Here is a 13260-nt window from a genome sequence, read left to right as displayed (position 1 = left end):
GTGGATGTCTCACTGAAAGAAAGCATATTGGACTAATAGAATGAGTTTTATGTATGCTCACGTGATTGGTATTCACTTCTCACTGAAGGAAAGCATATTGGACAAATAGAATGAGTTTGATGCATCCTGAAGAATACAAATCCAACCCATTTCATGATAAAATGTGACCAACTAACAAAAACATTTTGTCTTTGCAACTCAATTAGTCATTTATACTGGTGTGCTTATGTAATGTTAATTTCATCTATGGAAGTTAATATGTGGTTATGCAATATGGTTTGATAACAGTATCAAAACACTTGTGGATAAACTCCGGACTTGGCTGAACCCAGGCTACTGGTCTCGGCTACCTATTCCATACATCAATTTAATAAAAAATTGGCAGTGGGACTTGGGCATAAAAAGATGAACTTCTTTACAGTAAAGATGTCCAAGTTTAACTTAAGTTTTTTTTATATATATTTTTTAATATCTTTTTCCTCTTGTTTTAGAATATAAAATTTCTAGGTTGTGGTCTCATGGAAGTTAAGCATGCCTTTCTGTGCTTGCAGTAAATTTGGAGGTACTTTCACTATATTCGAGAAGTTACTTGGGAAGGCAGATTGGTTGGGGTGGCAGCAGCAACAGCAACAATGAGGGATCCATAATGATAACAGAGTTATGCCTTCCTATCACTCAAACATGTCTTCGAATGGTTTCTAGACGATCAGCTAACTACCAACCAAACATCCATAATGATCATACTGTATTGATTCTAGCTACCCTTAATTCCACAGATGGAGATGTATGAGAGAAGAGCCAAGAAGGTGGAGGATATAAGGTGTATGATCAATGCGGAAGATGTGGGACTGTTAGATCGGCTGGAGCTGATCGATCAAATTGGAAGACTAGGATTGGGGTACCTGTTTGAGAAGGACATCAAGAGAATGCTGGATGTCATAGCTACCGAGAACAATAATGATGGAGCGGAGGAGAGTCTCCATGGCATAGCACTTCGCTTTCGTCTGCTTAAACAATATGGGTATGAGATATCCCAAGGTATTAGTCCTTGTCCCTCAAATTTCAATAATCTAGTTAAGATATTAAATTTAAGACTAATCAGAACCAGTGATTGAGGCAAAAACCTGTCAAATTGGTCAGACCTAAGTTCACTTGTTGGAGGATTAATTTGAGTTTAAAGGACTTGTGAGTTAGATCTTCATTGAAGGATGATTTGTTTCTAGAGAAGAGCTTGTAAGTTTGATGTCCTCTAGAAGAATTAGGACTTGTGGAGTACGTATTTGCTGTTAATGAACCAATGGCATGAGGCCCATATTCCAAATTAATGGTGGTGTGTGGCTAGTTAAATAGCTTTTTTTTTGGTATCTTACACAGATGAAGGGGATTTGTTTATGTTTGGTGGTTCCTGTTGGGCTGGGTCCACCTCATGTGGGCCACCCAATTTATAAAGGAATAAGGGCAAAGCCCATTCAACTTAACACAAAAAAAAGAAAAAAAAGAAAAGGGGACAGCAACTAGTTCTTTAGTTGGGGCAGCTGTTTTTGGGTTACAAGAAGGGAGAAAAGAAAAGAGCAAGGTTGAAAGAAAGGGAAAAGGAAGGGGGTGGACTTTGGAGAGTTAGGGCAAGAAGGTTAAAGGGCAAACGTTGCTCGATTTGGCTCAAATTTGGAGTAGAGAATCCTTGCAATATACTCTACAACTCTACCAAGTTATTTTTCCAGATTAGCTTCTCTTTCTCATCTCTATTTAGAGATTTCATTGGTGAGACCTAAACCTTCCCCTTTTTGTTTTCTTGTGAAATCCATCTTTATTAGATGATGTTTATTGTATTGTTGAACCAAGAATATGTATTCTTAATGTTGATTGTAATCTTGTGAGCCTCTAGATTGATCTTGAGAGAACTTTGGTGTAACCCATTATTGTTGATAGTGGAAGATTTTGGTGTGGACTACCGAGACAAGTCCCGTGGTTTTTACCTTCACTTTGAAGGGTTTTCCACGTTAAAAATCTTGTGTTGTTGCTTGTGATTGTTTATTTTTCTTGGTTGGATTATCTTGCACTTAGATTGGTATTATTCGGTATAATGGTAGTGTTGATAATGGTTGGATACTTTTAGCCTATTTTTGTCACTCAAAGAGGGAAAAAGTTTAATTTTCGTTGTGATTATATTACACATTGTGTGGTAGTTTTCCCAACAGTTCCCACCATGGGATGCCTAGTGATCCTCCAAAACTGGGCTTTGAGCAGAGTGCGGAAGCATTTGGATGGGATTTTTGAGTTGGGTGAGGAGAAGCTAACACCATTTTAACATAAAGGCGAAGTCAATTGTAGGATTATGAATACTCTTCCTATTGCCAATCCCCCCTTTTACTCTACCGTTTTCATCATTATTTCCCCTGTTCTTACTGGCAATCTGATGCCACCCAAGTTTCTAGGGTTGCCTCTTTAATGTTGAAATTAGTTTCTTTTCTGTTGCATCTGAAATCAAAGCATTAACTTCAGTAATACGTTTGCCACTTGTATGTGTCATGTTAAGGTAGTTTTGCAAACTTCTCTATGGGATGGTTGTATTTTTCTTGACGTAGTGATTCATGACCATTCTTTCAGTTTGTCTTAATGTCTACAAGTTCTTGTACAAGATTTCTGGAGAGCCTTCACTTGATATCATACTGACATCCCTTTATTGATGACCTTTGCATTCCAATTGCCCTTATATTTTGCAGGCTGTTTCTAGAAGAGCTACTTTACATGACATGAATAGAGACTACAGGAAAGCAACAAGTGATCTTCAGATACTTATCTCTCTTCTTAAAAAGCGACCAGAGGATAAGACCAACGAGTCTCACACATTAGCTAGTTCAGCTAGCACTGTGAATGATCTAGGAAAAGCTCGTTTGCGACTTTCCACAGTGGAAAAAGAAGCCAAGAAAGAAATTCCCTTGAATATGTATCTGATTTTGTAAGTATCTGTTAAATTGAATTCCTTGACTATGGATGAGCGTCTTGTATATTTTGTTTTGGTTGTGTTCTGCTTCTTGTAAGATGGCCCACCTTGGCTGATGTTTCCTTTTTTGTTTCTTTATCATTAAAATTTGTTGCCTACACAAAAAAATTGTGGACATTCATAGTTGTAGACAACCAATACTGGGAACCGTAATGCAATAAGTAAAGCAATTAAAGGAAATCATGGTATTGAAGAAAAAATGATTTTTTGTTCGTGCAAGAGCAGCCTAAAATTAGGGTGGTCTGTTGCATTCTTCGCTGTTCATCATTATCCTCTTGAAAGTTTTGTTTTTGGCGTCTCATTTCTTTTTATTTTGCTGAGTGAGAATGGTCTTATGATTTACGTTTGCTCTTTATAAATTTCAATGCAGAGGAATTGAACCATCTGCCACGGCAGCAGACATCAAGAAGGCCTACCGCAAAGCAGCTCTCAGACATCATCCAGACAAGGTATTAAGCCTATCGTATCTGCTGCATAAATTCGACTCATTGACTTTGTGACATTTTATTGCTCAACAAGTTGTGTGGTGTAGGTTGGTCAATTCTTGGCAAGAGGTGAGAATGTAGATGACGGACTGTGGAAGGAAGTCACTGAAGAGGTCCACAAAGAAGCTGACAGGCTTTTTAAAATGATTGGAGAGGCATATGGAGAACTTTCGGACTCTGCCAAGGTCTGCAACTCATATAAATGGTTTAATACCTGTAATATTAGCTTCTTATCACCAACTGATCAGATCATTCCCTGTTGTAATGTTTTGTAAAATGAGCCACTTTTGGTCTTAGCATTGATGCATTGTTTTCTGTTTATATAGCGTTCACAGTATGATTCTGAAGAGGACATGAGGAATGCTCAGAAGAAACGCAATGAAAGCAGCATGTCAAGACCTTCAAACGATCATGACTAATATCCATTTGGAAGACGTGGTAGTAGGAGGCAGTGGCCAGATATGTGGAAATATTATGAAGACCACGGTTTTCGATGATCAAAAGTTACCCGATCACATTGGTTTTATTGACAAATTTGTGCTAAGTTATATTATCTATTGGTTGTCTTCTAGCTTGGGTCATCAATTCAGACCTTGGCTATCTATATATCAAAGCAGCTTTACCTTTCTAAGTTTCAGCCAATGGACAACCAATACAAGCAATGTTGTTCCCTCAACCATAGGCAACCAATGGAGGATGTCGGAAATATAGAGGTGATCTTTTCTTTCTCGTATTTCTTGATTTCAGGTACAATTTGTTACTTAGAATAAGTATAGAAACATGTAATTTTTTGTCTTGGTTAGTTTCCTTTCAGGATTTAACAGAGAGATATCTTGATGCAAATCAGATTTCTTTGATTGAAACAACATAAAAATGGAAACTTTCTCTTTTTCCCCTTGTTTTATGTCACAATTTGCGCCAGAAGAATTTTTTACAACTTTCTCTTTTCCACTTTGATTTACAAATTCTTCTTTAATTCTGTCTCCCAGTTCTAGAAGCTGCTCCAATGTCTCCTAGATTCTAAAGAATACCCAGAAAAACCTTATAACAAGCTCACAGCAAGCAAGAAGGACAGCCATGAGTATGATATACAAAGAAGCCAGTTTGATATTGCTACAAGTGGTGATTCAGATGAGCTCGAGGCTGCGACTAGTGATTCTTCCGAACCAGACTTTCTTTGGCAACTCAATCTTCCCAAAGTTACCAGAATACCCAATGTGATTGAATCAAAGATCAAGAATCCTCATTCAAAAATGGCAAGGTGCCCGGATCTAAGGTTATTTATCACTTAATCATTAATCTGTTTTTGTTAAAATGCATGAATGGCCTTGCTAATTTACCCATTTTGAATAATATAACTCATGAATTTGAAATGTATTTGACAGTGCTATACATAAGAGATCTTTTCTCTTGAAATTTGGGATTCCTTACCTGTTCATAAGCTTTTCCTCTTTATTCATTTAGCTTCATGTTCCAATTGCCGGATTTCTTCGAGGTTGTGACCACTCTTGAGTATGCAATTAGGAGGTCACACATTGGAAGGTCTGTTTCAAGTATTCAACTCATACGTAAGCTTGCTCATAAAATTGGAAGAAAACTTGGAAACAGAATGTTATCTTATTGCTGAGACTGAAACCCAACAGATGGCTTTGCTAGCAAATGCATCTTTATTAGCTGAGGAGTTACTCCCACGCGCTGCCCTGAAGCTTTCCCCACTAAACTAGGCTAGTGTCAAGGATGATCGCCATAGGAGAACTTCAGATACACAGAACCGTCATCCTGAGCAAAGAGAATGGAAGAGACGACTCCAACGCTCTGCTGATAGATTAAAAAATAGTTTCTGTGAACAGCACGCTCTCGATCTCATATTCACAGAAGATGGAGATACCCATCTTAGTGCTGACATGTACATAAATATGGATGGAAATGTAGAATATTGAATGGTCAGTCAGGAGATGCTTTCCATCAGATATTGAATGGTCTTGCTCGTAAGTTGCCTCATGACAAAGGAGAAATGGGCGAAGAAATGGGATGACACGTCCAATTGAAAGTGGGAATTTTTCTTTTTTTCTAAGACTTCATTACATTGATGTATCTGAACATGATCTCAGGAATTCTTCCAATATGTGAGATTAGAATTTTGAATTATATAAGTAATTTTTAAAAAAAAAATCTTATTATTCTTTATACTATGAATTGAATGCAAATTGGTGTGGATCAGATGTGAATAGATGGGATGGAATGTGAATGTTGATGTGGATATAAATGTGTGATTTTTTTCACAGGTATAGGTTGAAAACAAAAGCATTTTGTCACATAAAAATTCTGATCGTCGAAAATATGGTAAGAACCCAAATTCGACGGTCTTAAACCGTCGAAAATATGTTATTCGACGGCTTATAAATTGTCGAAAATATATTATTCGACGGCTTATAGCGTCGAAAATATTTTATTCGATGGCTTATAGCTGTCAGAAATATATTATTCGACGGCCTATAGCTGTCGAATTTATAAAAAATTCTATGGTTTTTAGCCGTCGAATTTTTTTTCGACAAGAAAATTTTCGATAGTCCAGTTCGACGGTCGGGACTGTCGAATTCATCATCAGTTATTGGACTCTTCTTCTCAGGCATGTCTTATTAGGGATTGCCTCTTTTCCTTCGACTAAAATGAACTTGCCCTTTTCCTTTACCTCCTCCTCTACTTTACTCCTTTCAGTTGTTGCTGTACTAGACTCCCCAACGATCATTTCCTTAAGTTGATAGACTTTCCTAGATCTAGTTATCTGATCAACCTCTACCGAATTTTTCCTTGTTACCCCTAATGCCTTACAAGTGGGAGCCAACTTCACCTCATAATTCCATATAACAGCTTTATTAGATTGATAAGGGAAGGGAACATGGACATTAAAGACTAGGGGTGGTGGTAGATTGGGTGTGGGTAAAGAATCTGAAGGGATATTGACGACAAGTAGAGAAGGGTTAATGGTTTGATAAGAAGATTGGACTCTAAGGTCGATCATTTGGGTTATGATTAATGGGGTTGATGGTACGTGAATGCCTAAGGTGTTAATGGTAGAAGGCTCTTGGTTAAATGGGATTCTCACTATTGTGCCTGGTGAGGCTTTCAGAAGGGAGGGATTAAAGCTTGGCCGTTTATTTGAGATGGTATAAATGTTATTTTGAGGCATTGTTGAATTATGAGGTAAAGGATTTTGATGGATATTTGTTGGTTGGGGAGGTTTTGCATTGAAAACAACATTTTCTTGTAATTGGCATGCCTTAGTGTCCAATACTGATCAGTAGAATGACCATGTCTTCATGTGATTCACATAGAACAGGTTATATCCTGGTTGGGTGGAAGCATCTGTTAGAGGTCTACGAAGGAAAAGATATCCTACCTTTATCAACATGGGCATGAATTAAGATGGCTTCATAGGGAGTGAATCTAACTATTTGTTCCTTCCATCAGGGAATGCTTGATTATTGGTGGTCGATTTGGAAACCCCTAACAATTTTGGTAAACATTTGGTTGGAAGGAGGGAGAGAGGAATAGGCAGGATTGGGACTTGAGGCTTTGGAGGTGGTGGACGAGGCACTATTGACTAAATAAATAGAGGTTGTGTACATAGTGTGCGTGACTCTCTCCTCTTTCTTCACTACATCAAACTTCTTTGTTTGGCCGTTGCCAGGCCTTTTCTGCCTATTACTCAAAGAACCTAGTTGATTAGTCGGCTGCACCATAGAATAATCCGCAATCAATCCTTTCTTGATGCCATCCTCAATCCTATCAGAAACTTTCATAAGAGTAGAAAAACTAGTGGTGGTCTGCCCAACTAGGTGAGTATAGAACACTATGTGAAAAAAGCCCATATTTGACGGTCTTAGCCCGTCAAATTTTGAGAAATTTGACGGACCCTCCCATCAAATATGCCCGTCAAATATTCTCTTGTAGAATTTTTTTTTTGACGGCCCTGAACTATCAAATTATTGGAGAATGGGCTTTAAAAAAAAAAAAAAAATTAATAGAGTATGACCGTCGAATTTGGAGGTTTAACAAACAATAGCACGGTCCTCTAATTCACCAATCACGAAATAATAATAAAAAAAATCAGAAAAATAAAAAACAAAAGAAAAATCATAGAATAAGAATATGATGGGCATCCATATTGACTAAAGAACCAAAAATAGAAAACTGAATCAATATTCATGAATTAATATTTTGAAATTGTAATAGACCCAACTTTACATTAAATCGAAGAAAATTCAGAAGAACCAGATCCTTGACTGGCTTCATTCTTGTCTGCATCAGCTCTCTTCCTCAGCTCCTCCATAATGGGATTCTCTGGATTGATCACCATTGTCTTCTTGCTTGATATGTACCCAGCCATGCTAGAGTCCCTCAGAGCTGTGCCTTCATTGTCCTCTCCATGTTAGCTATCCACCCATACTCTCCATGTTAGCTGTTCACAGGACCCAATAAAATGTAAAGATGCAAAAAGACACCAAAACAAGATCTCAAGCAATACAAACACCAAGGTACCCCACCTGTTTGATTGAAACAAAGTTTGCAATAACAATTTTGTGCCATTTACCAGCAGCAGATAAAATTTGTTTTCCAAGTTAGTTTATCAAATGAAATCTTGAATAACGAGTTAGGCAATAATAAACCTATCGAAAGAATAACAATAAAAATAATAATAAAGAATCTGAGGGCAAGAACAGTCTCCTCTTAATGATAAGAATAACAGATATACACTCACATTGGTTATGGATGTCATCAGAGGGCAAACTGTGCTTCATCTTTTTACTGATGTTAGAAGTGTCGTAGAGATTCATAGTGCCAGCAGGCTGCCCATCAATTTAAGAGCAAATTGAAAGTGGGGATACCAACATGACAAGCAAAGACCAAGCCAAAGGCAGAAATGTGCAATTTTATAATGAAATACAAATTATCATTAGGTAACAATTAGTATGTATGCCATGGAAGTATTATTAGATTCAATGCTCAAAAAAAGGTGTTGGGGTATGGGAACGTAGTTACTAAATGGGATTTTAAAGAGCATTTGTTGAAGTTTTAGGTTATATATAAAACAACAAAGAAGTCTAACCTAAAAAAAGAGGCTGTGTTGATGATTATAAAACTAGTAGTAAAGAAAGTGGAACAGAGTGGCTTATCAAATTTACGACATTTCTTGAAAGCAATGAACATTCAATTAGTATACACATAGAAAGGGCACTAAAAGAACTTTGCAGAACTGCACAGTGTACTAAATCCACAAGTATAGATAAAAGCATAGTGGCTTCCTTTTTTTATCGATAAAAGCATTGTGGCTTTTACTTTGACTACTAACCACCTCCCTTGCTTAGCAAAAAAAAAAAAAGAAGAAAAAAAACTATAAATCAACTTCATGTAGAACGTTCCTGCATCTACATGCATGCTACCACATCCCGAGAAAAATCCTAACACTTAAATCAGTCTCATCCTCCACTTTAATATTTTTATTAAAAAAAAAATTATCTCTTAAAGATGGCTAGTGTGTTTCATTGTCCCAAGTCCCATGTACTATTTTATTAACCTTCACCACAGGGCTACTCTCGTTGGGCTGTTATTATATTTGGGGCTATTCATGAATTCCTTCAAATATACTAACTTTGTCTAGTCTACATTTTTTTTTTTTAATTTAGTCTTTTCCTATACTTACCACTCACCAATCTAAAATTCTTTATCCTCATCTATTCTATGATCATTCTATGAACACGTTTCTTAACTTCCCAACACTCAACTCCATGTTGCACGGCTAGTCATACAGGTGTCTCATATTATTATTCCTGTAGTTTGGTCAGTACACTAAGATGACATAAGACCTATTTAAATGAAAGGGAACTAACCTGAAATAAAATCTACATATTCCTTATCAATTTTCCCATGGGACATTGCACCAACCTGAACATACACCATATGAGATTAGATACATGTTTCAATCAGTTATGCAGTTGCAATAAACAAGCACTAATGGAATAATAAACCCAAGAAAAGATGAGATAATGGAAGTGTTTAAAAAAAAATTCAAAACTTACAATAAAAACAAGGTTCACATCATCACTTGCAGCAGCAACATAGTCCCGTAACTGAACCAACTTGTCCAAACTATAAGAGAGGCCTGAAATGGAGTTATAGGGAAGCCAGACAGCACACCATCAACAGAGAAGTTATCACTGTCAACAAATGATAGATACTCAGCTATTGGATCATAACTGTAATTGTAGCTAAAGAGTACATCATTTGAAAAATCTGAAGCAAAAACTTCAAGCTCTTCCCTGAAGTCTAAATAGCAGTCTAGGAGTCAACATATTTGATTTGAAGTTGTTGAAGCCCAAGAAAGGTAAAGTATTCAGTTGGAATGGATACATATAAATTGAGGCACCAACAAGTCAACCTAAATATCAAAGTTGCAACAAGGACTCAAAATGTGATAGTGGCATGCATACCTCTTACAGGATGATTATTGTTTATATGAGAAAAGCAATCTGCAATAACAGTGAGACGTCAGTATCATATAATTATAATTGTGGGTACTATTGAATTTTCTGCATATATGTATTACCATGTAACTCCTTTTTAGCCTTGTCAAACTCCTGATGTCAATACAATAATTTTACAAATCCTACATGAAGAAAGGTTTTTTGGATATAGATCTTGGGAGATAAAATACTCCATTGAAGGATTAGAGACAACATAAATGATGTGAAGGTTTGAGCTTATTCTTGTTATTGTTTAACCCAGATCTGGGATATCAACACAAACATATTAAGCTTCTTGGGAGATAAATTACAAGTTTCAATTAGAGAAAAGCAAATGTCCTAGGGACTTCCATGAGTAGATTTTTCTAAAGGAGGACTCTAGGAGAACTTACTAAATGTCTAAAATCAAAGAAGAACAACCTTTGATTTCAAGCCAAAGTGGCACCTCTTTCAATATTAGAAAGACATACAGAAATTCTTCATAAGCATGCAAATAAGTCTATCTCATTTTTGTGACAATCAGCCAAATCGATAGTTTGAATCATACAATCAAATTAGCTTTCTCTCTAGGAACTTTTTCTAAACACTTAATTCTAAAACAACTTTACTTTCGTAAAATCCCAAGGCGATATATATATAAAGAATAAACAAATCATCTAATATAAAATGATAGGAGTTACTGAAAATTATCTGAAATGTTAATATGCCAAAAATAACTAGAGAAGTATCAAATAACCAACCTTCTTTGACACAGCAAATGCAGCCTGCACAGGAGTCATGCCTTGAAATGGAAGTAGAGCTGTCGTGAGCTCCCAAAGCACAATCCCAAAGCTATACACATCGACTTTCCTTGTATAATCAGGAATTCGAGAATCAGAGAGTGCAAAATTGGCTAAGATACTCAAAAGCAACATTGATGAATTTCTTTAGTCCAGTTAATGAAGACTTTTAGCTAAATAATTTTACTAATGAACAATAACTTCTGACAAGGCAATACTCATGGTTCACAACGTTACATGACAAAAAGGACTTGTGCTTGCAGAATATGTAATGAGATCAGAGGAAATGAAAGTTGTTATTTGTTCTATAATTAATAGTTTCAGTTATTTTAAAATTTATCTAAATGTTGAGTTGGTATGGTATATTTAAAGAAATAATATGAGTTCTAGCTCTTTTGAAAAATAGGTTGAAAACAGGTTCAGCATTTCATTTTCTCAGAAATGAAAAAAAAAAAAATCTAAGAGGAAGAAGAACTTATTTTGAACATTGGCAAGAATCTGGCTGAATTCCGGCAAGCAAGGAAAATGAATCTAACTGCATCCTTATAGTAGACTAAGCAGAAAAAATGAATGTTAACTGAAGTTATAAATGAAGAAATAACATAGTGTCACCAAAACACAAGTCGAAGTTCAAAATACAACCTAGTCTCATCAATAATCAATTGACTAAAGGATATAAATATATGATTGGACGATAGCAAGCATGTTAACTGTAGTGATTCAGAGGTCAAATGGGAAAAATAATGGAAAAGAAGTGAACCAAAAACTGTACCCTTATGAGGAGAATAGCAACATCTGCTTGAGAATATCAATGGACTCGCTCCCGCACTCAGTGCAATGCACATTGTGACTAATGTTTCTAGTCAGAGCTTCCACAACTTGTACCCCTTCTTCACTGAGTGGTCACCATTCTCCATTGTGAAATATTTACACAAGTCCACAAAAGACTACAAAAAATATATAAGAAAAATAGAAAATAGACTAATTATTTCTTCTATTATGTCGGCAGAATATCAGAACCTTAAACAAAGTTTTCTGAAATGCAAATTATTGTGATGTTTCAGAATGCAATTGAAATCAGATATATTGATAATAACATCAGTAGGAAAAAAATCAGAACTCAGGTTTTCTACTGGTTAAAATGTTTAGAAGGTAAGAGACACATTTGTAGAAAAATGTGAAAGGAAAGAGACACATTTGGAGACACCTTTAAAATTAACCGATTCAAACAACCAAACAAGCCATAAATGTGAAAGGTAGGAGACACATTTGTAGAAAAATGAAGTTTTTTAGGATGATCGCCTTGGTTCCAATTTGATTTGGAGAAAAGACGGCAATTGAAAACAAGTGAAGCCAGACAACATGAGATAACAAGGAAAAATCACTCTCTCTCCACTTGATTTACTGGAAATTGAGATAAAAAAGAACAAAATGAGCACACAAAAAAACAAATAAAAGGTGAGGAAATGTCGTCTTCAGGAGTTCAAATCCTTTCAAAAAGAGACAAAATAGTGAAAAATCACTTATCAAGTAACAGATCGTCAAAAATATCACTAAGAACAGCAAGAACAACTCAATGCACAAACAAATCCCAGAAAAAACCAACTAAAACAAAGCAAATTAACAAAATTTCTCGTTTTTTCCAACTCGATTCACACAAAAACCAAATAAAAACATCAAATGCAATCAAATCACCAACTTATCTACAAGTCGATCAACAAAACTCACCAAACCAAAAGTAAATCAAACGACCTAACGCCTGGTACACGACCGATTTACACTAGACGCATTAACGGAAACAACCAGATCAAAATAGACAAATAGATCACAAATGGAGAAATCGAGCGATGACATCGATCCATACTCCAGAGATGAGATCGAGGGAGACAGGGAGAGAAATCGATCGACTGTGAGAAAGTAATGGAGAGGTCGATCGATTGAGTGTGTGTGAGAGAGAGAAAGAGAGAAACAGTGAGAGAGAGAGAGGCAGAGAGTGAGAAGTCGATCGAGAGAGAGGCAAAGAGTGAGAAGTCGATCGATCGACTGTGAGAGAGAGACGGAGAGAAACAGTAAGAGAGGCAGAGAGAAAGAGAAACAGTGAGAGAGATAGAAGTAGAGAGTGAGTGTGATGGACCAAAAACGTGGTCCACAGGCCGCGGAATTTCGGGTTTAAAATTTGACGGGCCACGCCCAACAAATTTTTTTAGAAAAAGTTGGGATTTTCACGTAGTGGAATGGAGAACCCAACGCAGTGATGAAAGTTGTTGCCATCTCATTCTCCAACATAGGTGGCTTCACTAAAGATGCTGTCTCTCTCCATTGTTGAGCAAATTCTAGAACAGACTTCCCAACTTCTTTGTTACTCTTATATGATCAAACCGATTGGGTACAATATTTGTGTATAATCGATAATTGAAGAGGAATGCATCAGGAAAGTCCTTCCAACTCTTGATACGAGAATGATCTAA

General features: G+C 36.4%; 1 protein-coding gene and 1 long non-coding RNA gene across 2 annotated transcripts; one reads left to right on the top strand and one right to left on the bottom strand.

Annotated features, from left to right (window-relative positions):
- The first annotated feature begins 546 nt into the window (after positions 1–546).
- On the top strand, positions 547–4753 carry LOC147388249 (uncharacterized). The gene is made up of 7 exons (XM_086421864.1): positions 547–657; positions 777–1038; positions 2724–2959; positions 3375–3453; positions 3537–3674; positions 3816–4202; positions 4479–4753. Exons 2-6 carry the CDS (start codon positions 1018–1020, stop codon positions 3906–3908), a joined length of 567 nt encoding a protein of 188 aa, XP_086277990.1. The 5' UTR covers positions 547–657; positions 777–1017; the 3' UTR covers positions 3909–4202; positions 4479–4753.
- A 4904-nt stretch (positions 4754–9657) lies between these two features.
- Positions 9658–13002, bottom strand: LOC147388248 (uncharacterized). The gene is made up of 5 exons (XR_015171107.1): positions 12521–13002; positions 11565–11739; positions 10754–10862; positions 9981–10019; positions 9658–9707 (listed from the first exon to the last, which is right to left on the bottom strand). It is a non-coding gene; the product is annotated as an uncharacterized LOC147388248 (long non-coding RNA).
- Between the last annotated feature and the right edge of the window lie 258 nt (positions 13003–13260).

Source organism: Akebia trifoliata, chromosome 13, assembly GCF_017979445.1.
Source record: "Akebia trifoliata isolate Shusen 1 chromosome 13, ASM1797944v1, whole genome shotgun sequence".
Classification (NCBI taxonomy): Eukaryota; Viridiplantae; Streptophyta; class Magnoliopsida; order Ranunculales; family Lardizabalaceae; genus Akebia; species Akebia trifoliata.
This window is presented reverse-complemented; position numbering and strand designations above follow the sequence as displayed.

Coding starts and splice junctions, on each gene's coding strand:
- LOC147388249 (XM_086421864.1), top strand. CDS start 1,018: ATGGGTATGAGATATCCCAAG. Junction 2,960..3,374: donor TTGAATATGTATCTGATTTT/GTAAGTATCTGT, acceptor ATTTCAATGCAG/AGGAATTGAACCATCTGCCA. Junction 3,675..3,815: donor AACTTTCGGACTCTGCCAAG/GTCTGCAACTCA, acceptor CTGTTTATATAG/CGTTCACAGTATGATTCTGA.